This window comes from Zalophus californianus, chromosome 10 (assembly GCF_009762305.2).
Source record: "Zalophus californianus isolate mZalCal1 chromosome 10, mZalCal1.pri.v2, whole genome shotgun sequence".
NCBI lineage: Eukaryota > Metazoa > Chordata > Mammalia > Carnivora > Otariidae > Zalophus > Zalophus californianus.
In genome coordinates, this window is record NC_045604.1 from 107,161,710 (window position 1) to 107,187,162 (window position 25,453).

At 39.4% G+C, this 25,453-nt stretch overlaps 1 protein-coding gene across 1 annotated transcript; it reads left to right on the plus strand.

Moving 5' to 3' along the window:
• The first annotated feature begins 371 nt into the window (after positions 1–371).
• LOC113932026 (olfactory receptor 2AE1) lies at positions 372–1,975 on the plus strand. Its single transcript, XM_027610379.2, is given in 3 exon segments — positions 372–1,265; positions 1,267–1,382; positions 1,385–1,975. Coding segments are annotated over 3 exon segments (942 nt in total). The 5' UTR covers positions 372–597; the 3' UTR covers positions 1,543–1,975.
• Positions 1,976–25,453: the final 23,478 nt, after the last annotated feature.

Consider the following 25,453-nt stretch of genomic DNA (forward strand, 5'->3'; position numbering starts at 1 on the left):
CTGCCTTTGTGGGGTTATTATAGCTCATGCTTGTGGGTTCCTGCCTGCTCATGATCTAATGCACTTTATATCCATTTTCCCTTCCTTACCACTTGCCCAATGGACTTCAAGTTCCACTATCAGACACAAAGGTGAGAGCCTTATATAGACTGCTTAACCAGCTTTCACAATTGTGTAAGGCCAAGTTTCTGAACAATTCATTAAGTGTATATGTATATACATTTGTACTTATAAAATTATACACATATATACTTATAAAATAGTATATATCAGTATGTATAAAATTTAGTGTATATATATATATATATTTTTTCTTCCTTAATGAGGAGAGACTCTTGTTTCGAAGTTTGGCACTTAATAGAATCTAGATATTCTGGAATTTCAGAGTTATCATGTTTGTGCAGAGATTTGAAGGTCTTTTTTTTTAAGTTATTTCAATAATTAGCGCTGTTGAAGAATCAGAAATAGAAAAAAATTCTCTTCACAAATTCTTTGGTAGATCAGAAGGTGCTTACTGTCAGGTGTGCTAAACTCTGTTTTTTCTGAAATCGCACTTCATCTCTACTTCCTCTTTCCCCAGACACTGAGAAAGGGGAGATGTGGCAGAGGAATCAGACCTCTCTGGCAGACTTCATCCTTGAAGGCCTCTTTGATGACTCTCTCATCCACCTTTTCCTTTTCTCCGTAGCCATAGTGGTCTTCCTTATTGCAGCGAGTGGCAACATGCTCACTATTCTCATCTGTGCTGATGCCCAGCTTCATACACCCATGTACTTCCTGCTCAGCCAGCTCGCCCTCATGGATCTGATGCATGTCTCCACAACCATCCCGACGATGGCTACCAACTACCCATCTGGCAAGAAGACCATCTCCTTTGTGGGTTGTGCCACCCAGCACTTCCTCTATTTGTCTCTGGGTGGTGCTGAGTGTCTTCTCTTAGCTCTCATGCCCTATGACCGCTCTGTTGCCATTTGTCATCCACTTCGTTATACTGTTCTCATCAACAGAAAGGTGGGACAGATGATGGCTGTCACGTCGTGGTTGGGAGCATCCACAAACTCTCTAATTCACACAGTGATCTTGATGCACTTCCCTTTCTGTGGGTCTCAAAAAATCCACCACTTCTACTGTGAGTTTCCAGCTGTTGTGAAGTTGGTGTGTGGCGACATCACTGTTCATGAGACCACAGTGTACATCAACAGTGTCCTACCTCTCCTCCTCCCCATTTTGCTGGTTTCTACATCCTCTGCCTTTATCCTCCACAGTGCAGATGCGTGCAGCTGGGAGTAAGAGAAATGCCTTTGCTACTTGTAGCTCTCACCTCATTGTGGTTTCCTTCTGGTTTGGTGCCTGCATCTTCTCATAGATGAGGCCCAGGTCCCAGCAAACCCATTGCAAGATAAAGTTGGTTTCGTGTTCTATAGCATCATTACACCCAAGCTGAATCCTCTGATTTATACTCTACGGAATAAGGAGGTAGCTAAGGCTCTGAGAAGAGTGCTGGGGAGAGAGCTTCTCACTCAGCAATTGCCGTTGCCCTGAATATAAGAGTGGAATGGGATAAGCTCCTTAAGTTGATCAGCATAAACCTCTAAGGCTTTTCAAGGGTCCAGATCCCCGATGACTACTGCAAAAATGAAGTAGTTAACACACAATGCAGTATTCTAACTTGCTCTCAGGTACCTGAGTACTGTAGAATATTACCTTAGTCCATTTGGGCTGCTATAACAAAAATACCATAGACTAGGTGGCTTAAACAACAAACATTTTATTTTCTCACAGTTCTGGAGGCTGAAGAGTCCAAGACCAATCCTTGAAATTGCTAGACACTCTCTCATTTCCTTTTGATTTCTTTAAAAATGTAACCCCTGCCAAAACATGCTTCCCTCAGTGAAATAAGTCAGGTAGAGAAAGACAAATACCATATGATTTCACTCATATGTGGAATTTAAGAAACAAAACAGATGAACATATGGGAGGGGGGAAATAAATAGAAGGGAACAAATCATAAGAGACTCTTAACGATAGAGAACAAACTCAGGGTTGATGGAGGGAAGAGGGTGGGGATGGGCTAGATGGGTGATGGGCATTAAGGAGGGCACTTACTGTAATGAGCACCAGGTGTTGTATGTAAGTGATGAATCACTGAATTCTACTCCTGAAACTAATATTGCACTGTATACTAACTAGAATTTAAATAAAAATTTGAAAAAAGAAAAAAAATGGAATCGTTTCTCTAATTTCTCTTTCTACAGTTGCATTGTTAGTGTATAAGAAAGCAACTGATTTCTCTGCATTGATTTTGTATCCTGCCACATTACTGGATTGCTGTATGAGTTCTAGTAATTTGGGGGTGGAGTCTTTTGGATTTTCCACATAAAGTATCATGTCATCTGTGAAGAGAGAGACTGTGACTTCTTCTTTGCCAATTTGAATACCTTTTATTTCTTTTTGTTGTCCGATTGCTGTTGCTAGGACTTCTAGTACTATGTTGAACAATAGTGGCAAGAGGGGGCATCCTTGACGTGTTCCTGATCTTAAGGAACTTAAGCTTTTTTCTCAGCTTTTCCCCATTGAGAATGATATTTGCTGTGGGTTTTTTATAGATGGATTTTATGAACTTGAGGACTATTCCCTCTATCCCTATACTCTGAAGAGTTTTAATCAGGAAAGGATGCTGTATTTTGTCAAATGCTTTTTCCGCATCAATTGAGAGGACCATATGTTTCTTCTCCTCTTATAAATGTGTTCTATCACATTGATTGATTTGCGAATGTTGAACCACCCTTGCATCCCAGGGATAAATCCCACTTGGTCGTGATGGATGATCCTTTTAATGTACAGTTGGATCCTATTAGCTAGGATTTTGTTGAGAATTTTGGAAACCATATTTATCAGGGATATCGGTCTGAAATTCTCCTTTTTGATGGGGTCTTTGCCTGGTTTGGGGATTTAAGGTAATGCTGGCCTCATAGAATGAGTCTGGAAGCTTTCCTTCTGTTTCTATTTTTTGAAACAGCTTCAGAAAAAAAGGTATTATTTCTTCTTGAATGTTTGGTAGAATTCCCCAGGGAATCCATTAGGCCCTGGTCTCTTGTTTTTTGGGAGGTTTTTGATCACTGCTTCAATCTCGTTACTGGTTATTGGCCTATTCAGGTTGTCAATTTCTTCCTGTTTCAGTCTTGGGAGTTTATAGGTTTCCAGGAAGGCATCCATTTCACCCAGGTTGCTCAATTTATTGGCATATAGTTGTTGATAATAATTTCTAATAATTGTTTCTATTTCCTTGGTGTTAGTCGTGATCTCTCCCCTTTCATTCATAATTTTATTAATTTGCGTCCTTTCTCTTTTCTTTTGGATAAGTCTGGCCAGTGGTTTATCGATCTTTTTTCTTTAATTTTCGTTTATTGATCTTACTAATTCTTTCAAAGAACCAGCTTCTAGTTTCGTTGATCTGATGTACTCTGTTTCTGGTTTCTAATTCATTGATCTCTGCTCTAATCTTCATTATTTCTCTTCTAATGCATGGCTCAGGCATTGTTTATTGCTTTTTCTCTAGTTCTTTAAGGTGTAAAGTTAGTTGGTGAATTCAGGCTTTTTCTACTTTTTTGAGTGAGGCTTGTATTTCCCCCTTAGGACCACCTTTGCAGTATCTTATAGGTTTTGGACTGATGTGTTTTTGTTCTCATTGATTTCCATGAATTGTTTAAGTTCTTCTTTGATTTCCTGGTTGACCCAAACTTTTTTTTAAAAAAGATTTTATTTATTTGACAGAGAGAGACACAGCGAGAGAGGGAACACAAGCAGGGGGAGTGGGAGAGGGAGAAGCAGGCTTCTCGCAGAGCAGGGACCCCTATGCGGGGCTCAATCCCAGGACCCTGGGATCATGACCTGAGCCGAAGGCAGATGCTTAACGACTGAGCCACCCAGGTGCCCTGACCCAAACATTCTTGAGCAGAGTGGTCTTTAGCTTCCAAGTGTTTGAATTTCTTCCAAATTTTTTCTTGCAATTGAGTTCCAGTTTTAAAGCATTATGGTCTGAGAATACGCAGGGAATAATCTCAACCTTTTGGTATCAGTTGAGACCTGATTTGTGACCCAGTATGTGGTCTATTCTGGAGAAAGTTTCATGTGCACTTGAGAAGAATGAGTATTCTGTTGTTTTAGGGTGGAATGTTCTGTATATATCTATGAGGTCCATCTGGTCCAGTGTATCATTCAAAGCTCTTGGTTCTTTGTTGATTTTCTGCTTAGATGATCTGTCTATTGCTGAGAGTGGAGTATTGAGGTCTCCTACAATTAATGTATTGTTATCAATATGACTATTTTGGTTAACAGTTGGCTTATGTAGATGGCTGCTCCCATGTTGGGGGCATCGATATTTACAATTGTTAGATCTTCTTGTTGGATAGACCCTTTAAGAATGATATAGAGTCCTTCTGCGTCTCTAACTACAGTCTTTAGTTTAAAATCTAATTTGTCTGATATAAGAATTGTTACCCCAGCTTTCTTTTGAGGTCGGTTGGCATGGAAGATGGATCTCCATCCCTTCACTTTCAGTCTGGATGTACCTTTAGGTTCAAAATTAGTCTCTTGTAGACAGCATATGGAGGGGTCCTGTCTTTTTATCCAATCTGCAACCCTTGCTGTTCTATGGGAGCATTTAGACCATTCACGTTGAGAGTGATTATTGAAAGATATGAATTTATTGTCATCACGTTGCCTGTGAAGACCTTGTTTTTGTAGATTGTCCCTGTGAATTTCTGTTCTATATCACTCTTGGGGTCTCTTTTTATAGAACCCCCCTTAATATTTCTTGCAGGGCCGGCTTAGTGGTCACATATTCTTTCAGTTTCTGCTGGTCTTGGAAGTTCTGCATCTCTCCATCCATTCTAAATGACAGCCTTGCCGGATAAAGTATTCTTGGCTGCATGTTCTTCTTGTTTAGTACCCTGAATATGTCTTGCCAGCCCTTTCTGGCTTGCCAGGTCTCTGTGGATAGGTCTGACATTACTCTGTTGTTCCTCCCTCTGTACGTAAGGACTCTCTTCCCCCAACTGCCCTTAAGATGGTTTCCTTGGTTCTAAGATTTGCAAGTTTTACTATTACATGTCGGGGTGTTGGCCTATTTTTCTTGCTCTTGGGAAGGGTCCTTTCTGCCTCTAGGACACGAATGTTTGTTTCATTCCCCAGATTAGGGAAGTTCTCAGCTACGATTTGCTCAAATATATCTTCTAGTCTTCTCTCTCTCCACCCCCTCAGAGATCCCAATAATTCTGACATTGGAATGTTTCATGGTGTCACTTATTTCTCTGATTCTATTTTCATGGATTTTGAGTCGTTTTTCCTTGGCCTCCTCTTTTTCCTTCTTGTCTATTAAGATACCTCGGAATAAACCTAACCAAAGAAGTAAAGGATCTATACTCTAGGAACTACAGAACACTCACGAAAAAAATTGAAGACACAAAAAGATGGAAAAACATTCCATGCTCATGGATCGGAAGAATAAACATTGTTACAATGTCTATGCTACCCAGAGCAATCTATACCTTCAACGCCATCCCGATCAAAATTCCAATGACATTTTTCAAAGTGCTGGAACAAATAATCTTAAAATTTTTATGGAATCAGAAAAGACCCAGAATCGCCAAAGAAATGTTGAAAAAGAAAAACAAAGCTGGGGGCTTCACATTGCCTGATTTCAAGCTGTTATTACAAAGCAGTGATCACCAAGACAGCATGGTACAGGCACAAAAACAGACATATAGACCAATGGAACAGACTAGAGAGCCCAGATATGGACCCTCAACTCTATGGTCAACTAATTTTCAACAAAGCAGGAAAAAGATATGCAATGGAAAAGAGTCTCTTCAATAAATGGTGCTGGGAAAATTGGACAGCTATATACAGAAGAATGAAACTAGGCCATTCTCTTACACCATACACAAGGATAAACTCAAAATGGATGAAAGACCTCAATGTGAGACAGGAATCCAACAAAATCCTAGAGAAGAACAAAGGCAGTAACCTCTTCGGCATTGGCCACAGCAACTTCTTTCAAGATTCATCTCCAAAGGCTAGTGAAACAAAAGCAAAAATGAACTTTTGGGACTTCATCATGATAAAAAGCTTCTGCACAGCAAGGGAAACAGTCAACAAAACAAAGAGGCAACCCACAGAATGGGAGAAGATACTTGCAAATGACACTACAGATAAAGGGCTGGTATCCAAGATCTATACACAACTTCTCAAACTCAACACCCAAAAAACAAGTAAGTCAAAAAATGGGCAGAAGACATGAACAGACACTTCTCCAAAGAAGACATACAAATGGCTAACAGACACATGAAAAAATGTTCATCATCATTAGCCATCAGGGAAATTCAAATCAAAACCATGTTGAGATACCACCTTATACCAGATAGAATGGCAAAAATGGACAAGGCAAGAAACAACAAATGTTGGAGAGGTTGTGGAGAAAGGGGAACCCTCTTATACTGTTGGTGGGAATGCAAGTTGGTACAGCCACTTTGGAAAACAGTGTGGAGGTTCCTCCAAAAATTAAAAATAGAGCTACCCTATGACCCAGCAATTGCACTACTGGGTATTTACCCCAAAGACACAGATGTAGTGAAAAGAAGGGCCATATGCACCCCCATGTTCACAGCAGCAGTGTCCTCAATAGCCAAACTGTGGAAAGAGCCGAGATGCCCTTCAACAGACAAATGGATAAAGAAGATGTTGTCCATATATACAATGGAATATTACTCAGCCATCAGAAAGGATGAATACCCAACTTTTACATCAACATGGATGGGACTGAGGAGATGATGCTAAGTGAAATAAGTCAAACAGAGAAAGTCACTTATCATATGGTTTCACTTATTTGTGGAACATGAGGAACAGCATGGAGGACATTAGGAGAAGGAAGGGAAAAAGGAAGGGGGGGAATCGGAGGGAGAGATGAACCATGAAAGACTATGGACTCCAAGAAACAAACTGAGAGTTTTAGAGAGGAGGGGAGGGGGGTGGAGGGATGGTTTAGCCCAGTGATGGGTATGAAGGAGGGCATGTACTACTGGGTGTTATACGAAAACAATGAATCGTGGATCACTACATCAAAAACTAATGATGTATTGTATGGTGACTAACATAATAAAATAAAATAAAAAATAAAACTGCACTCTGCATCTTCTGTCCCCTGCTTCTGTTTTATAATACTACTTTGCATGATGTTGCATATTCTATTCTATTCTATTCTATGTCTGTCTTACTAGAATGTGAGCTCCCAAGGGCAAAGACTTTACTTTGTTTACTATTATCTCATGAGAGCCAAGAAAAGAGCCTGACATGAAGTACTCAGCAGCTATTTGTTGCATAGATCAATAAACGAAAGGAACCTAGATTGTTTTAACAATGCCACATGACATTAATGATATTTCACTCAGAAAGGAGAAGAGATTATAAAAATGAATAATATAGTAAATGCCTTGGCAGACATCCTTGGTCTCAAGACAGCCAGATGTTAATCCCATGCAAATGCAGAGAGGCCCGACATCTCAGTGAACTTTTCTGGGGTCTAATGGTCTGAGGGATTCCAAAGTGAGGACAGATTTCTGTATCTTGCTTCCCTATTAGTTTAAAAAAAAATCATGAAACCCTGGGACCATCTTCAGAAGAATAAGACTATTAGTTTGAGAACCAAGTTTTGCCCCTTTCCACAAGAAAGTATTTCCCTTTTGAGAAATAGCTTTTTGGCATTCTATAAGATGAGCCATGGGTTGGGTGCCCTCTTACCCATGTAGCCCTAAGGTTAGATTTACCATGTAACACTCCAATATCAAGTAGAATTGATTTTTATAGAAACTGTGCCTGGGTTGTTTCCCAAGGTGCAAGGGCTTTGCACAAATAGCAAGCTCACAGTCCGAAATAGATAGAGGTGGTTCTTCTGCTACCCCTCTTTCTATACATACAACTATGGCCTTGTCAGGAATGCTTTAAGATTATTTGAGAATGAAAGAGTCTAAGCCAGGGGCGCCTGGGTGGCTCAGTCGTTGGGCATCTACCTTCGGCTCAGGTCATGATCCCAGGGTCCTGGGATCGAGCCCCGCATCGGGCTCCCTGCTTGGCGGGAAGCCTCCTTCTTCCTCTCCCACTCCCCCTGCTTGTGTTCCCTCTCTCACTGTCTCTCTCTCTCTCTCTCTCTCTGTCAAAATAAATAAATAAAATCTTAAAAAAAAAGAGTCTAAGCCAAATTTATGGATGGTTATTCATATAATGCTAGCATCTGCCAAAAGAAAATAATATAGTGTTATATGAGCTCCCCCTGAGAAGAGATATAACACTAATTATAATCATTCTTTATATATTCTAGATATTAATCCCTTATCAGATATGTGGTTTATAAATATTTTCTCTCATTCCATATATTGCCTTTTCACTTTGTTGATTGTGTCCTTTGATGAATACAAGTCTTTTTTAAGATTTATTTATTTGAGGGGGGTGGGGCAGAAGGAGAGAGAATCCTGAAGCAGACTCCCTGCTGAGCATGGAGCCCAAGACAATAACCTGAGCTGAAACCAAGAGTCAGTCACTCAATGGACTGAGCCACCCAGGTGCCCCTTGATGAATAGAAGTTTTAAATTTTGATGTAGCCCAACTTACCTATTTTTACTTTTGTTGCCTGTGCTTTTTGCGTCGTATCTGAGAAATAACTGGCAAATCCAACATCATGAGGATTTCCCCTTATGTTTATAGTTTTAATTCTTAGATAAGGTTTTTGATACATTTTCAGTTAAATTTTGTATACAGGGTAAGGAAAGGGTCCAACTTCATTCTTCTGCATATGGATATCCAGTTTTCCCAGCATCACTTATTGAAGACTATCCTTTCCCCATTGAATGATCTTGGTACCCTTATTGAAAATCATTTGACCATATATGTGAGGGTTTCTTTCTGGGCTCTGTATTCTGTCCCATTGGTCTATATGTCTGTCTTTATGCCAGTACCACACTATTTTGATTACTGTAACTTTACAATAAACTTTTGAAATCAGGAAGTATGATTCCTCCAGTTTTATTCCTTTTCAAGATTGTTTTGGCTACTTGGAGTCCCTTGATTTCATATGAATTTTAGGATAAGTTTTTCTATTTCTGAAAAAAAAAGCCATTGGAATTTTGATAGGGACTGCATTGACTCTGTAGATCACTTTGGATCATATGGATGTCTTAAAATATTGTCTTCCAGTCCATGAACACAGCTATCTTTTCATTTATTTATGTCTCTTTAATGTCTTTCAGCAGTGTTTTGTGGTTTTCAGTATATAAATCTTTCATTTTCTTTCTTTTTTTTTTTAAAGATTTTATTTATTTATTTGACAGAGAGAGACAGTGAGAGAAGGAACACAAGCAAGGGGAGTAGGAGAGGGAGAAGCAGGCTTCCCTCAGAGCAGGGAGCCCGATGCGGGGCTCGATCCCAGGACCCTGGGATCATGACCTGAGCCGAAGGCAGACGCTTAACGACGGAGCCACCCAGGCGCCCCTAAATCTTTCATTTTCTTGTTTGATTCCTAGGTATTCTTTTTGATTACTATTGTAAACAGAATGAAGTTGGAGCCTTAAGTTACATCATATGCAAAAGTTAGCTAAAAATGTATCAAAAACCTAACGTGAGAGTTAAAACTATAAAACCCTTAGAATAAACATAGGGGGAAAGCTTCATGGCATTGGATTTGCCAATGATATTTTGGATCTGACACAAAAAGCACAGTCAACAAAAGTAAACATACGTAAGTGGGCTACATCAAAATTTAAAACTTCCTTTTTTAAGACTTCAAAAATATATTTATTTGAGAGAGGGAGAGAGAGAGAGAGAGCACAAGCGGTGGGGAGGGGCCGAGGGGGAGGCAGACTCCCCACTGAGCAGGGAACCTGACTCAGGGCTCTAACCTAGGATCCTGGGATCATGACCTGAGCCAAAGGCAGATGCTTAACTGACTGAGCCACCCAGGTATCCCAAAATTTAAAACGTCTATTCATCAAAGGACACAATCAACACAGTGAAAAGGCAACCTATGGAATGAGAGAAAGTATTTATCAATCATATCTGATAAGGGGTTAATATCAAGGGCATATAAAGAATGACTACAACACAATAACAATAAAATAATCAGATTTAAAAATAAGCAAAGGGCTTGAATAGACATTTCTCCAAACAAGTTATACAAATGGCCAACAAGCACATGAAAAGATGCTCATGATCACTAATCATTAGGGATATGATTAGGAAAAAATCAACTTTGGATTAAAGACTTGAAAGTAAGACCTGAAACCATAAAACTACTAGAAGAAACTGTAGAGTGTTCTCCTTGACATCAGTCTTGGCAATGAGTTTTTGGATTTGGATACCAAAAGCCAAGGCAATAAAAGCAAAGACAAACAAGTGGGGCAATATCAAACCATAAAACTTCTGCACAAAGAAAATTACCAACCAAATGAAAAGGCAACCTACAGAATGGGAGAAATTACTTGGAAATCATATATCTGATAAGGGGTTAATATCCAAAATGTATAAGGAACTCATCTAGCTCATTAGCAAAAAACCAATCTGATTTAAAAATGGGCAGAGGAAGGGCGCCTGCGTGGCTCAGTTGGTGATCGACTGCCTTTGGCTCAGGTCATGATCCTGGAGTCCCGGGATCGAGTCCCGCGTTGGGCTCCCTGCTCGGCAGGGAGTCTGCTTCTCCCTCTGACCCTCCCCCCTCTCATTCTCTCTCTCTCTCAAATAAATAAATAAATAAAATCTTAAAAAAAAAATGGGCAGAGGAACTAAACAGTTTCCAAAGAAGACATGCAAATGGCCAATAGGTATATGAAAAGGTGCTCAACATCCTTAAGCATCAGGGAAATGCAAATCAAAACCACAATGAGATACTCCCTCACATCTGTTTGAATGGCTACTACCAAAAAGACAAGAGATAAGTGCTGGCAAGGATGTGGAGAAAAGGAGCAAAGGGAACCATTGTACACTGTTGGTGGGAGTGTAAAGTGGTACAGCTACTCCTGAAAACAGTATGGAGGTTCCTCAAAAAATTAAAAATAGAACTACAATATGATCCAGCAATTCCAGTTCTGGGTATATATCCAAAGGAAGTGAAATCATATCACAAAAAGATATCTACACCCCATGTTCATTGCAGCATTATTTATAATTGTCAAGACATGGAAACAACCTAAATGTTTATCTATGGATTGATTAATGGATAAAGAAAATGTACACACACACACACACACACACACACACACACACACACACACACAGGAATATCATTCAGCCATAAAAAGAAGGAAGTCCTGCCATTTGCAGCAACACAGATGGACCTGGAGATCATTATGTCTATTCGTTATAGAGATTGGTCGCCCACAGGGTGAAGATCTTTAACACTACTGAACACTTAAAAATAGTTAAGATAGTAAATTTTGTTATGTGTATTTCAGAATTTTAAAAAATTATGTAAAAAAATTAGGTTGGGTTGAATACAGAGCATTTTCATCATTCATGAACTATTTGGATTTAAAAAAGGTATGATCCCCAAATGTACCACAACATAAATTTTAATGGAAAAAATACCAGAAACATTACTCCTAAAGCCAAGAACAATACAAAGCCCACAGTTACTACTACTATACTACCACTATTAAGCATTATATAATCTTGTCAATACAACTCGAAGGATAAAACTTAAGCAGAAACATTTTATTATATTAATTTTTGTACCTTACATGTCCAAGAGAATCAACTTACAATTAATTGGAGCCAATGAGTAAGCTCAAGAAATGTACAAGAAACAATACATTACTTAACAACCCAAATAACCGGTCAGAAAATATAACAAAACATTAATAAATAAAATGAAAATGAAAATGGAGATAAAGTGTATTCCCAAGTGGGAAACTTCATTGCAAAGGGGTCAGTTTTTCCACAACTTAATCTTTAAATTCAAAATGATTGTAATCCAAATCTCTTAGTGTGTATTATGGGATTTGCCAAGACAATTCAAAAAGTCAAATCAAAGAGAAAATCTGTAAGAACGAGCACAAAATAACTGAGAAAGAGCAACAACAAAGAGCAGGTGCTATCAGCTGTCGGAACATGCTATGTAATCCAGGAAATTAACGTAGTGTGGTTTTCATTCAGGGAAAGAATCAATGAAAGAATAGTGAATCCAGAACGCAAATTTATATATAGGAATTTAGTTTAAAATAACCATGACATTTCAAATTGGGGATAATAATGTAGAACATTTATGTATCCATTGGCAAGGTGTGGGGAGAGAATGCTCAAGTATTGCTTAATTTTCAGCCTTTCTAAATATTTTATGAAACCCATGAGGTACAGCCTTAGCATATTTACGTTCCCCTAGAGTTTTTTAAAAAAAGATTTTATTATTTACTTATTTTAGAGAGAGCATGAGTGCAAGTGGGGAGAGGGGCAGGAGAAGGAGAATCTCAAGTAGACTTCATGCTGAGCACAGAGCCCCTACTTCAGCCAAAATCAAGAGTCAGCTGATTAACTGATTGAGCCACCCAGATGCCCCTACCCTAGAGTTTGTTTTACCACTTAATCCTGGCAAGGTATTCTTATCTGGCTTTGGGAGACTATTCCAGCACTTTGAGGCAAAGATGGATCCTAGTAACCCAGCACTGGAAGCCAAGATAGAAAAGATCTCTACAGCTGCCATGACCTTCTTTTAGGTCACAGGGAGGAATGTGACCAGGCACTAGAGAACACCAACACGCTGAATGTCGGGAGCTTAGCTTCAAAGTGTCAGGCAGGCTCCTGCCCAAGAAAGCCAAGGGGAAGCTTGCAAGAGCCAAGGAACCCAAATATCCTAAGGAAAGATAGAACGTAATGACAGAGCCCTTACTGCACACAGTGATAAGGAAGACACGCTCAGAACGTGCATCTAGGTCAACTAAAGGGGGAGAGGATCCCAACCAGACTACACAGAAAGTCACCTGAATCAGTGAGCAGATGGGGATGACAGAATTACGTGCCCCTAATAGTAACCACTGCCTCACCTTTCTCCCTGGTGTTGTGATTTTGAACGCCAGAACTACAGTGATTTTTTTTGCCAAAATGTTGGAAACAGCCACAGTGAATATGACTCCAAATGTCATTTGTTGGATAATGCAGGTGGCAGTGTTGGGATGGCCAATGAAGAGTAAGAAGCAAAGGAAGCACAGAATAGGGGAGATGAACAGGATGTAGCTGAGAGCTCAGTTACTAGCTTTGACATGGGAGTTTCCCTATATTTCACAAAAATCTCAAGAACCACAGCTGTAAGGACAGACCGACCAAGGGCTGCAAAGGCAAGCACCATCCCCAAAGATCTTCATAGCCCAAGAAAGTCACAACCTTTAAGAGGCAATGATCTTGACCACTATTTGCGTATTGATTGTCTGGACACTTCATACATTGCTTCGTATCTGGCAATAAAAACAAAGGGCCATTATCTTGGATTCAGTGAATCTCATGAGCTCCCCAAATACTCACATTTGGCCAAATTGCCATAATTAGACACCAAATTAAGGAATGTTACAGAGAGAAAAATTTCAGGTTAATGATGTCTATTTTTTCTTGGCATATCAAGGGCCAAGCAGCCACAATCACCTCTTTTGTTCAACCTCCATAGGCAAGGAAATAAGTTTTTTTCCTATAAGCAAAAATTACACCCAACCATATCACTTAAATATAGGTAGAGTAGGACATATCCTGGATTCAGTCATAAAAGCAAGCATTTATCGATAACCCGCAGTGACAGAGATAATATCCTAAGTTCTGCAGATAGAGATGACAAGACAAAAACTATCACTTAAGAAGCTTCAAATTTACATTATTTCTGCTATCCAAGTAACTGCAAACCTATCTCCTATTCATCATTTCCACTAATTTGCTCAGATTCGAATGACTTCTATTTTAACAAAATAACTCCCTAATGAGTCTCCCTGTCTTCTGTCTTGAATATTTCTCATCTCTCATCCATTCAATCACACCTATTAATGTTTCTTTCATATTCCTTTTTTTGCTTAAAATCCCACAATCATTCCTGCTCAGCTAGAGCAGCCATTCTCAAACATTAAGTGAGCATTAGAATCATCTGGAGGGCTCGTTAAAGCAGTTTGCTAGAACTTACTACCAGAGTTTCTGATTCAGAAACTTGAAATTTACATTTCTTTTTCCTAGTAAAGATTTATTTGAGAGAGAGAAAGCGAGAGAGAGAGAAAGAGAGAGAGAGAAAGAGAGAGCGCGAGCATGAGCAGGGAGAGGGCAGAGGGAGAGAGAGAAGCAGACTCCCCGCTGAGCAGGGAGCCTGATCTGGGGCTGGATCCCAGGACTCTGGGATCATGACCTGAGCCAAAGGCGGACGCTAAACTGAGCCACCCAGGCACCCCTAAAATTTACATTTCTAATAAATTCCCAAGTAATGCTGATGCTGTTGGTACAAGTTTGAGAGCCACTGTTCTAGATAGAGTCTAAACTGCTAGCAATGCACACAAGGTTCATTATTACCCAGGTTCTGCCTACTTCCCCTGCAGTTGCCTTTTTTGAGGTGGTAAGGTAGAGAGGACAAAGAAACTAAATTGAATGTATACCTGCGATATTCCAGGCACTCTGCCTGATATGTCATACATCTCACTTCTACAATCTTGTGAGGCAGGTAGACAGTATCAATCCATTTTGCAGAAGGAAATAATTGAGGCTTGAAGAGCTCAAGTAACTCACCTAAGATCTTGGAGGTAGTGAAGGCAGGGCTAAGATCCAGGCAGACTCAAAGACCAGGGGGCTAGACTAGGGTGAAGCAAATGAGACACCAGGGGGCAAAATTTAAGGAAGAACTCACTTTCAGGCGCTACCTGTGTGGCCTTGTGGGACCCAGAGAGTGAGTGCCTCCTTAAATTTTGTATTCCAGGCACCTCACCTTACCCTAGTCCTGGCCCTATTCAGGACTATCTGACTCCAAAGCCTGTCATTTTTCCATTGCACACCTTTTGTTAACTTTAATATTCACAATGCTTTCTCTTAAAAAGCTGTGATTTTCTTAGAGGGCTTAGAGAAGTCTCTGCATTTTTTTTTCTCGAGGAATTTCTCAAGATTTAATTTCATAGATTTATCATTAAAAGGAAAACTGCAGGCCAATCTCATTTATAAAATGCTATAAATTAATTTTAAATAAAATATTAGAAAAATCTCATCAAGTACATTAAAGAAATAGCCCACCACAGCCAACTGGGGCTTTTTAAATGTTTTTAAATGCCAGAACTTGAAAGAACATTTAACTCAGAGTCAGGCAGGAGTTCAAAGTAGTTCAAATATTGGCATCAATTTTATTTTTTATTTTTAAAACAGGTTTTTAAAAATTTTTTTTCAGTAATCTCTACACACAACGTGGGGCTTGAACTCACGACCCCAAGATCAAGAATCACATGCTCTGACTGAGCCAGCCAGATGCCCCAGCATCAGTTTTATATTGAATTATAATAAATAAAAACAATAAAATTCCTGAAGCTTCCTTTCAATTTTATGATATCATTCAAATTGAGTGAAAATGATGTTTCCTGGAGGTTTGATGGAATTCCCATGTGAACATGTCTGGACCTAGCGCATTTTGGGGTGGGTAGCCCCTCAATATCTTTCTTAAGTTTTTAATTTTGATTCCAGTATAGTTAACATGAAGTGTTATATTAGTTTCAGGTGTACAATGTAGCGATTCAACGCTTCCATTCATCACCCAGCTCTCATCACAAGTGCACTCCTTAATCCTCACCACCTATTTCCCCCATCTCCCCCTCCCCTCCCCTCTGGGAACATTCAGTTTGTTCTCTATAGTTAAGAGTCTGTTTCTTTCAGTGCTATATCAAAATCTTAGAAGAAATCTATCTTTAAATCTCAAAATGCTCTGGGACGCCTGGGTGATTCAGTTAAGCATCTGCCTCCGGCTCAGGTCATGATCCCAGGGTCCTAGGATCGAGTCCTGCATCCGGCTCCCTGCTTGCCGGGGAGCCTGCTTCTCCCTCTGCCCTTCCCCCTGCTTGTGCTCTCTGTCAAATAAATAAAATTTTTTAAAAATTACTTAAATTAAAAAAATAAATCTCAAAATGCTCCAATATCCTCTTACCTTTGCGTATAACCATGCTTTCCCTTCTTCTTGGGACACCATTTCTTCCCTTGTATACCAGACTAACTACCTATAAACACCTGTCTCTAACTGAGCTTGAAATATTTCACCTAGGAAGCATGCCTTGCCCATTTAAGGATTATTGACTCCTTATTTCCCCCAAACACATCCTATTTATGGCATTTTCTTTTTTTTAAAAAAGTTTATTTATTTCAATAATCTCTATACCCATCGCGGGGCTTGAACTCATGAGATCAAGTGCCGCATGCTCCTCCAGCTGAGCCAGCCAGACAGCCCTTCCTATTTATATTTCTAGAATTACTTTTTACACTCTATTGCACTTCTTTTATTGCCTGCTTATATCACTAAACTGGAGACGTTCAATGGCAGTGTGTCTTATGTGGAAGAGAAACAGTTTAGTAGTTAAAACAGTATTCAAATTTGGGCTTGTCTATTTACTAGGGGTCTGATCTTATTAATCAATTTTGTTAATAAAAAATTATTCAAAACTTGGAAATAACCTAAGAGGATGGCTGAATACCCTTTTAATGGCATACTGTAGCATTTCTTAACAAGCCAACCCATGGCTTATTTATTTATCTAGCAGAAAGTACCTGTTCGACTTTGTGATTTACTATTTGACTAGAGCCCATTGTGCAATCACCTGTTAGCCTGATTTCTGTCTGGGAAAAAGACAAACCCAAAGATTATGGTTTTATTGCCCTGTAGGACATTATCCATTTTTCTATCTGACCTAGAAATCTTATTCTCACATTCTTTGTTGATGTGTTGTCAAAAATGCCTTTACTGATGAACTCTATTTATAAACCTTTGTTTTACAAAAGCCCTTGGAAGCAGTTTTCTCTTACTGATCTCCATATTACTTAACAGCTGAATAAAATCTTTGATACATGTTTACTCTCTATTTTTGAAAGTCATGGGCTTAACTTTTAAAAAAAAACTTATACTCACAGTAAACTCACAGTAAAATGGTAATGATGATAACACCAACCCCCACAGGTTTTTATGAAAAAAAAAATGAGTATGTCTGTATGTACCTGTAACAGTCTTTCAATAGATGGTACTTGTAGTTAACACTACTTCCTCTTATATAGGTATACTTTATTTTATATGTGTATATTGTATAGGTATATCACACCTAATAGGCACTCAATATATATTTGTTGAATCCATGTATTGTTGAATACAAATACCGTTATTTGTTGAGTGGATGACTGGATTATCAACAATGAGATGAGACAAAACAGCAGTGCATCCATCTTCAATAAGCACAAATTTCTAGGTGTTAATTGACACTAAAAATGCTATTTCCATCAGCCTTCCTAAATCTGAGCTGTGTAGTTTTTTAATTTTTAAATTTTGAAAGAACTCTAGATTCACATGCAGTTGTGAGAAATAATACAGGGAGATTTTGGATGACCTTTAGCTAGCTTCCTCCAATGGTGACATTGCACAAAACCATAGTACAATATCATATCTGGAATATTGATATTAATATTCATTCATTGCTGAAGCTTTCTATTTCTTTGCTAAGGCTTTCTATTTTTTTTGTCTCAAGCATGTTCATAATTGCTCACTGGAGCATTTTTATGATAGTTCTGACATCTCTGTGATTTCACAAATTAACTCTCTGTTGGTGTTCTTTATTCATTCAGTTTGCGATCTTCCTGGCGCTTGTTATGATGAGTAATTTTTTGATGGAAACCAGAACATTTCGGGTATTGTGATATGAGGCTCTGGATTTTATTTCAACCTTCTGTTTTATCTGGCTTCCTCTGACATTGCTGTGGCTGGGAAAGGCTGGGGGAGACGGTCTTGTTACTGCCAGGGTGGGTAGAAGTCCAAGTTTTCCACTTAGCCTCCGCTGACATATGAGGGGAGATCTCCTCACTTCTGGGTGGGGGTAGGTGTTCTGACTCCCCACAAGGCCTCCACTGAATCCTCTTGGTTGGAAGGAGTAGGAGTGCCTCCTTACTTCTTCCCATGTGGCCCCCAGCATACTGTGGGGGAAAGGGTGGCATCCTGTAACCATGGGCCATGATGAAAACCCTGATTCTCCACCTGGCCTCCTTTAAGACTAGTAGGGAACAGGAGGGGCAACAGATCATGGCCAAGTGGGGGTGGAAGTCTGGGCACTGCACTTTGCAGGAGGGGGCCTGGTTACTGCTCAGTGATGATGAATATCCTGCCTCCCCACTTGACCTTCTCTGATACCACTCTGGCTAGAGATGGGGGGTGGAGGGTGGGGTGCCTTGTAACCCAAAGAGGGTGCAAGTGTAGACTCCCCACTTGGCCCTTCCTGGTGGGGATGGGCCATAGTATTTTTTGCTGTGATGTTTGGCTGGAGTAGTTACTGTCTTAAAGATTTCTGCTTGAGAGACGATGGACTCTGAAAAACAAACTGAGGGTTCTAGAGGGGAGGGGGGGTGGGAGGATGGGTTAGCCTGCTGATGGGTATTAAGGAGGGCACGTTCTGCATGGAGCACTGGGTGTTATACGCAAACAATGAATCATGGAACACTACATCAAAAACTAATGATGTAATGTATGGTGATTAACATAACAGTAAAAAAATTTAAAAAAAGATTTCTGTCTTGCCAGGGTGTCCTTTTCTTGGTCCTTTGGCTAGACAGAGCAGGCTTTTGTTGGGGCTTTTTAATGTTGTAAATGCCCACTGGCCTCTCTGGTTGTTGGTTCCTTCAGGTTCAAGTCTAGGACATATGAAGCAAAAGAAAACCCAGGAAACCCACCACATTATGTTGTTCTACACGTCTACTTTCTTCTCCCCACCTTTCTGAGTTGTCTTAGGTTGGTTGTATACATACGCCCTGCTGTTTAGTTGTACTTAGAGGAGATATAGGGAAAATATGTTTATTCCACCTTCCCAGAGGTGGAAGTCCGCTAAGGAAGCACTAAGGTTTATGTTCATTCTGAGCATGAGAAAGCTCAGGAAAATCTATTGTGTTTCATTTTTTGTTTCCACTAACCTCTTAAGTAATCCTGTTCCTTGAGATATTTTTTTTTTCCTTTTTGAGAGAGAGAGAGAGAGAGAGTGAGCAGGAAGGGAGGGGAAGAAAGAGAATCCCAAGCAGACTCCACACCTACATGGGGCTTGATCTCACAACCCTGAGATCATGACCTGATCCAAGACCAAGAGTCGGATGCTTAACCAACTGAGCCACCTAGGTGCCCCAGAAAAAAATTAAAATTGGGCTATGGAAGAAAAAACAGAAAAATGTAGTTGATAGTGTTGTTGAAATTTGGTCTCAGAAGATTTAATTAGTCAAGGAGACAGAATACTGCATTGGCTAAATGCATGGATGGTGGAGCCAGATGATCAGGTTTACATTTTGGTTCCACGGTTACCAGCAGTGTGACTTTGGGTTAAGTTTCTATGCCAGTGTTTTCTCATCTTTAAATGGGGATGTTACTGGGATGAGCACTGGGTGTTATATGCAACTAATGAATCGTTGAACATTACAACAAAAACTTACGATGTACTATATGTTGGCTAACTGAACATAATGAGAAAAAATAAATAAATGGGATGTTACCAGTACCTACTTTATGAGATTGTTGTTAAGTGATTTAATATATGAAAAGCATTTGGAACTATGCCTACCACCTAATAATTATGATAAAAATGTTTGATATTATTAGTCACTTGCCTATAGATTTATTATTAGACATAATTCTCAACTATATGGACCGTTCCATATTTAAATGTGTATTTTTGTGTGGTATCTCATTTCTTTATTATTAGTTTTATTATTTATTTTTTAATAACGATTTTATTTATTTATTTGAGAGAGAAAGCGAGAGACAGAGCATGAGCGGCGGTGGTGGGGAGCGGTGGCAGGCAGAGGGGGAGAGAGCAGCAGACTCCCCGCTGAGCAGGGAGCCTGACACAGGGCTAGATCCCAGGACCCTGGGATCATGACCTGAGCCAAAGGCAGACACTTAACTTACTGAGCCACCCAGGCGCCCCTTTATTGTTAGAGTTTTAAAACATGTTTTAATATCTGGCAATAAAAGTCTCCCATCTGTCAAAATTCTCTTCCAATATTTTCTCCAAATTATTGTCTGTTTCAACATTATAATATATTATGCAAAGGTCTGCATTTTCAATGAAATTTCAGTATGAAATGTATTCAACTTGCAAATTAATTTAGTTTTGATATCTTTCCAATTCTGAGTTTTCCTATCAATAAATAATGCGAGCCCTTTGTTTATTCAAAAACTGCTTTATATTCATAATCAAATTTTTGAATTTTTCTTTATATTAGATTTGCAAACTTTTCGTGGTTTATTAATAAATATTTTAAATGTGTTGTTACATCACTGGAATATTTTTATGCTATATATTTAATATGGTTATTACTTGTGCATAAAAAAGCTACCATATTGTATACATATTTGGAGACTGACCTTCTTACCAAATTATGGCAAAAATGGTCATTTTTGTCTTGTTCTTGTTTTTAAATAAGAGTGTTAGAACCACACTGAAAAAAGTTTACCTTTTTAATAATCTTTAATATCTTAAATGGGGTTTTCTCCCTAATTACTTTCCTATATAATTATTTTCTTTGAATTGACTTTTCTTATAGGTTGAAATTTAGGATAATTCTGCCTGGTTCCAAAATACGGGTTCTGGCACTGTTATTTATAATTTCTTTAAAATTACCAATTAATTCTGAGTAGATTAAGATGTTTACAATATCCCAAATTCTTATTCTGTAAAATAAGCATATATCATATGGACAGTCGGAGGAATCTATTATATAGGAAAAAGGCAGTTTTTCGAATATAGCAGATAGAAATAAGAGGCCTTAATCAGTGAATTCAGGAGATATTATACTTCAGAGTCAGAGTCGTGCATACAGAGAGAAAACTGGTGGAACTTTGCAGAGGTCTGTGCACCTTTGATGCCAAAGGTGGGAAGCCAAGAACAGCAAAAACAGACGATCAAGCAAAATAAAGGTTCTTTCTCAGGGCACATGATATACTGCAAGCTGCCTGGCAATGAGATCCCAACTGATGACAAGGAGATTCCAATGAGAAAAAAAACACACACCTAAAGCCAACACTAATTCAAAGTGAGCTATTCAGCAGCCAACTTTGCAAAGGGTTTGTGGTGACAAGGGTAAGGGAAGGAAAAATTTGAGTTTACCTAGAGGATGAACCTAAAGCCCTGTATGCTCCTGAGAGACCCTGTAACAGTCAGCTACCCTAATAATAAATCACACCCATGGGCATTCTCTATTTTATACTGTCATCACGGCCTGCAAGCTAACTCCAAGATGCACGGACTGGAACAAAATTCTGCATAAATTTGCCAGAATGGAGGAAGCTAGGCCACCTGCTACTTTTATTTTATTTATTTATTTATTTTTAAAAAAGATTTTATTTATTTATTTGACAGACAGAGAGAGAGGGAACACCAACAGGGGGAGTGGAGAGGGAGAAGCAGGCTTCCTGCTGAGCGGGGAGCCCGATGCGGGGCTCAATCCCAGGACCCTGGGATCATGACCTGAGCTGAAGGCAGACGCTTAACGACTGAGCCACCCAGGTGACCCTTACTTTATTTAAAAAAAAATTTATATAAATTCAATTTAGTTAACATATAGAGGATTATTTGTTTCAGGGGGATATTCATCCGTTGCATATAACACCCAGTGCTCACCACATCACGTGCCCTCCTCAATGCCCACCACCCGGTTACCCCATCCTCCCACCCACCTTCCCCCCAGCACCCCTCAGTTTGTTTGCTAGAGTTAAGAGTCTCATGGTTTGTCTCCCACTCTGTTTTTATCTTATTTTTTCTTCCCTTCCCCTATGTTTTGCTTTACAATTTATACTGTTTCAGTTGGTTTTTTGGAGCATTTTTGGTATAAAATGATATATTTTAATCTCTTGTGTCTTCCTTTTCCATTAATATGACCCTTTTTGTTTCATGAATTGCTGTACTGCTCAAAACTTCAGAGCAACGTTAAATAATAGGAATGAAAGTGGACATTTTGTTTTGTCTACAAATTTAACTGCTGGAGGGTGTTTCCAGTTTTCCACTGTCCGTTGGCAATCCCAAACGTTAGCTATGGTGTGAAAAGTCTTACCAGCCAGTCTATTGTCACTTCTCATCATGGGGTCTCACCATCCCATCCTAGACTGGCTATTTTCTAGCCACTTTTTCTAGACTTTTTTTTTTTTTTTTTTTGCATGTCCCTGAATAGTGGGGGGAGGGGGGAATGGAAATGTACGATTTTAATTATTTCTGACAAGAAATTTTTTTCTCCCTTTATTCAGCTGATATAATCCTATTCATCTTTCAGAACTCAAACAAAACAAAACAAAACTGCATCCTTTGTGGAAAATTCCCTGACGTTCCAAAGTAAGGTTAGATTACCCCCTACTCCCCACGTCTTTGTACTTACTGCATATGCTCCTTGGGATTACTCATCATGGTCATCTCCTCTCCCCACCTCTGAAATGGAGTACAGACATGGTAGAACATGCACAGTGCACAGTGGCTGGCTCAGAGCAGTGATAGAGGATACTTTTAATCATGAAACTTATCTCTGAACACTTACTTTGTGTCATGAATGGTGCTAGGCACTTGGGAAATCAAGCTTATGCAGCCTTCAATGTGGTCAGGGTTTGGTTGAAAGAAACACATATGATTAAACCAAGATACTCACAATACCATGTATCAAGTTCCATGGAAGAAACTAACAGAAGATTCTGGGATGGCCCATAAAAATCTCTCCTTGAGTAGGTAAGGCTAACGGTCAAAAAGATGAGTAGGAATAAGTCAGGTCAAAGAGAAAAGTATCTTTTTCATAGGAAGGATTACTAACTTCAAGAATGAAATTACTGAATAAATGAAAAAGAACAACTTTGAGATTCCAGTCCTATTCTAGATCCTTCCAATTTGGGGGGACAAGTGGGGATATAAATGAAACGACGAGAAGGGGAAATCCTTCCAGGTCTGTACCTATGTCATTGGAAATCTCCTTCCCAGTCAAAGCAGTAGGCAGCCTTTCCCCATTGTGGAATTTGCCTGGATCCATGGCAACAGCTCTTGCTGCACACAGAGTGAGTAGGCTGAAGAAACCAGAGAAAGTCTTGTTAAAATCTGCAAATATGATCTAGTCCTGTGCAACCAGAGCACTTCAGGGAAAATCAGCAAGTTTTATTTTTTTATTTTATTTTATTTTTATTCTAGTGGAACTTCTTTAATCCATATTTTTAAGTCAAATTCTTAGGTTTGAACATCTCCACTCTGGAGTTTCTGGAGGAGAGGATGTTTTTGAAGAGTCTTAGGAGCAAGTGAGCCATGTAAAGCCAACCCAACTCTGCTAATTCTAATTAAAAATGAGGAGCTGCCACATCCTAATGAGTGAGGACAGCTAATTAGCAGGTCAGAAAAGACAATTAAATTCTATCAGAACAAACCTACCATGAGGCGTTCTGGTGGGTGGGCTAACCACACTCTGATGATCTGTTACTAAGCGTGGTCAGGAGTTTATAGTCCAATGAACACGGAGGTCCCAGGGCTTGGTGGTAAGTTCTCCTTGGGCACGCTTTAAGCTTTAACATTCTTCCTTTTTAAAACTTAAATTCAATTAATTAACATATAATATATTATTGGTTTCAGAGGTAGAGGTGAGTGACTCATCAGTCTTACATAATACCCAGTGCTCATTACATCACGTGCCCTCCTTATTCAAGGTTGTGCCCCTTCCTGGGGTGGCCCATGTTCATTAAAAGATTGAAGTAAGAATATAAAAGCCTGGCCATATCAGCCCAACAAGACATTTCTGAAGGGACATCCCAGCTCCAGAGCTCCCTGTGGTGTTGGTCCAAACTGTCATTAGTTGTGCATTACAGCTCAACTTACTCCTCTGTCCACTCTTGCTTTTCCCTCTTCACTTCTACATGTATTTCTTTAAGTAAACATCCTGCATGATAAACCCTGTCTTGGAGTTTGCTTTCCATGAAACTCAATATGTAATGTTTGGCATTGGGGGGTAATCGAAAAACAAAACAAAACCCCCAAACAAAAACAAACAAAAAAATGAAAACAGCCATTAATATGGGGTTTCAAAATGGAATCATTCTCTACTTTCTGGTCAGATGGCAAAGAACCCCATCATTAGCGGTGAACACAGATAATCTCTGGCACAAGATGGAGATCCAATTGTTAAACCTTCAAACAGTGATGAAGTATGATGGTAAAATGATGGAAGGGGATTCTTATGCTTATGTGAAGTATTAGGCATTGGAGAAACATATGAGAAATAGTAACTATGAGAACAATGGAATTGGTAACTAGATTGATGGTGTGGAAAAAAAATAATGAAAAGGTGAGAGCGATTAGTTGGCAATTGTAAAATAAGTATGAAAGGAAAAGGTCTACAAGGTAGTATACAGTGATACTCTAATCTCCTGCAGACAACCAGGAGATAGCAAAGAGTTCAGCGCATACCCAATCCAGAGCCATACCTCCTCTATCTGCTGGTACACCCCAGGAAGCAACATTCCTCTCTTTTAAGCATCCCAGGGCCAGGTACGAGGCAGCTAGGGACCGCCCTTATAGTTTAGAGCCCCCTAAATTTATTCAAACTAGCCAATCCTAAATTTTTTACCCTGCCCTGCCTTGCCTTTTCCTAGGAAATTCCAATAAAGGCCAGGGCTTAGTCTCTCCCCTTGTTCATGACCCTTCTGCCTCCTGTAATCACCAGTGTTTTGTCTTGTGGCTCTGGGCAGTGTGCTGTCTCTCCTGTCTCTAGGACCTGTGAATATAATAAACTTTGTTTTCCTGAACCTTTCTGGTGTCTCCACTTGTGGTAGCACCTGACTAATGATCACATAAAAGAACACAGAACAATACATATTGGGGACCTTGGTAAAACACATGACTCCAGAGGATGGTAGATAAACCCTACAAAATTTCAGGGGCCTGATTCATTTTCAGTAAAGTTATTTATGTCTACTTGTTAGGATCATGTTGGGACATCACATCCAAAGTAAAAGATAAATCATTACATCTGACATCTCCCACAATAAATAAGAAAGTACAGTGCCAAGTAAGGCTCTTTCTGTTTTATCAGCAACATATTCCATATCTGGGATTCAGCTTCAACCCATATACAAGGTGACATAAATGCCTGCTAGTTTAGGAAGGTAGTCTGTGGCTGCATTGCCCAAGATCACAGCTTTTACCAGGGGAGCCCAATTCAAGGACTGACTGATGAA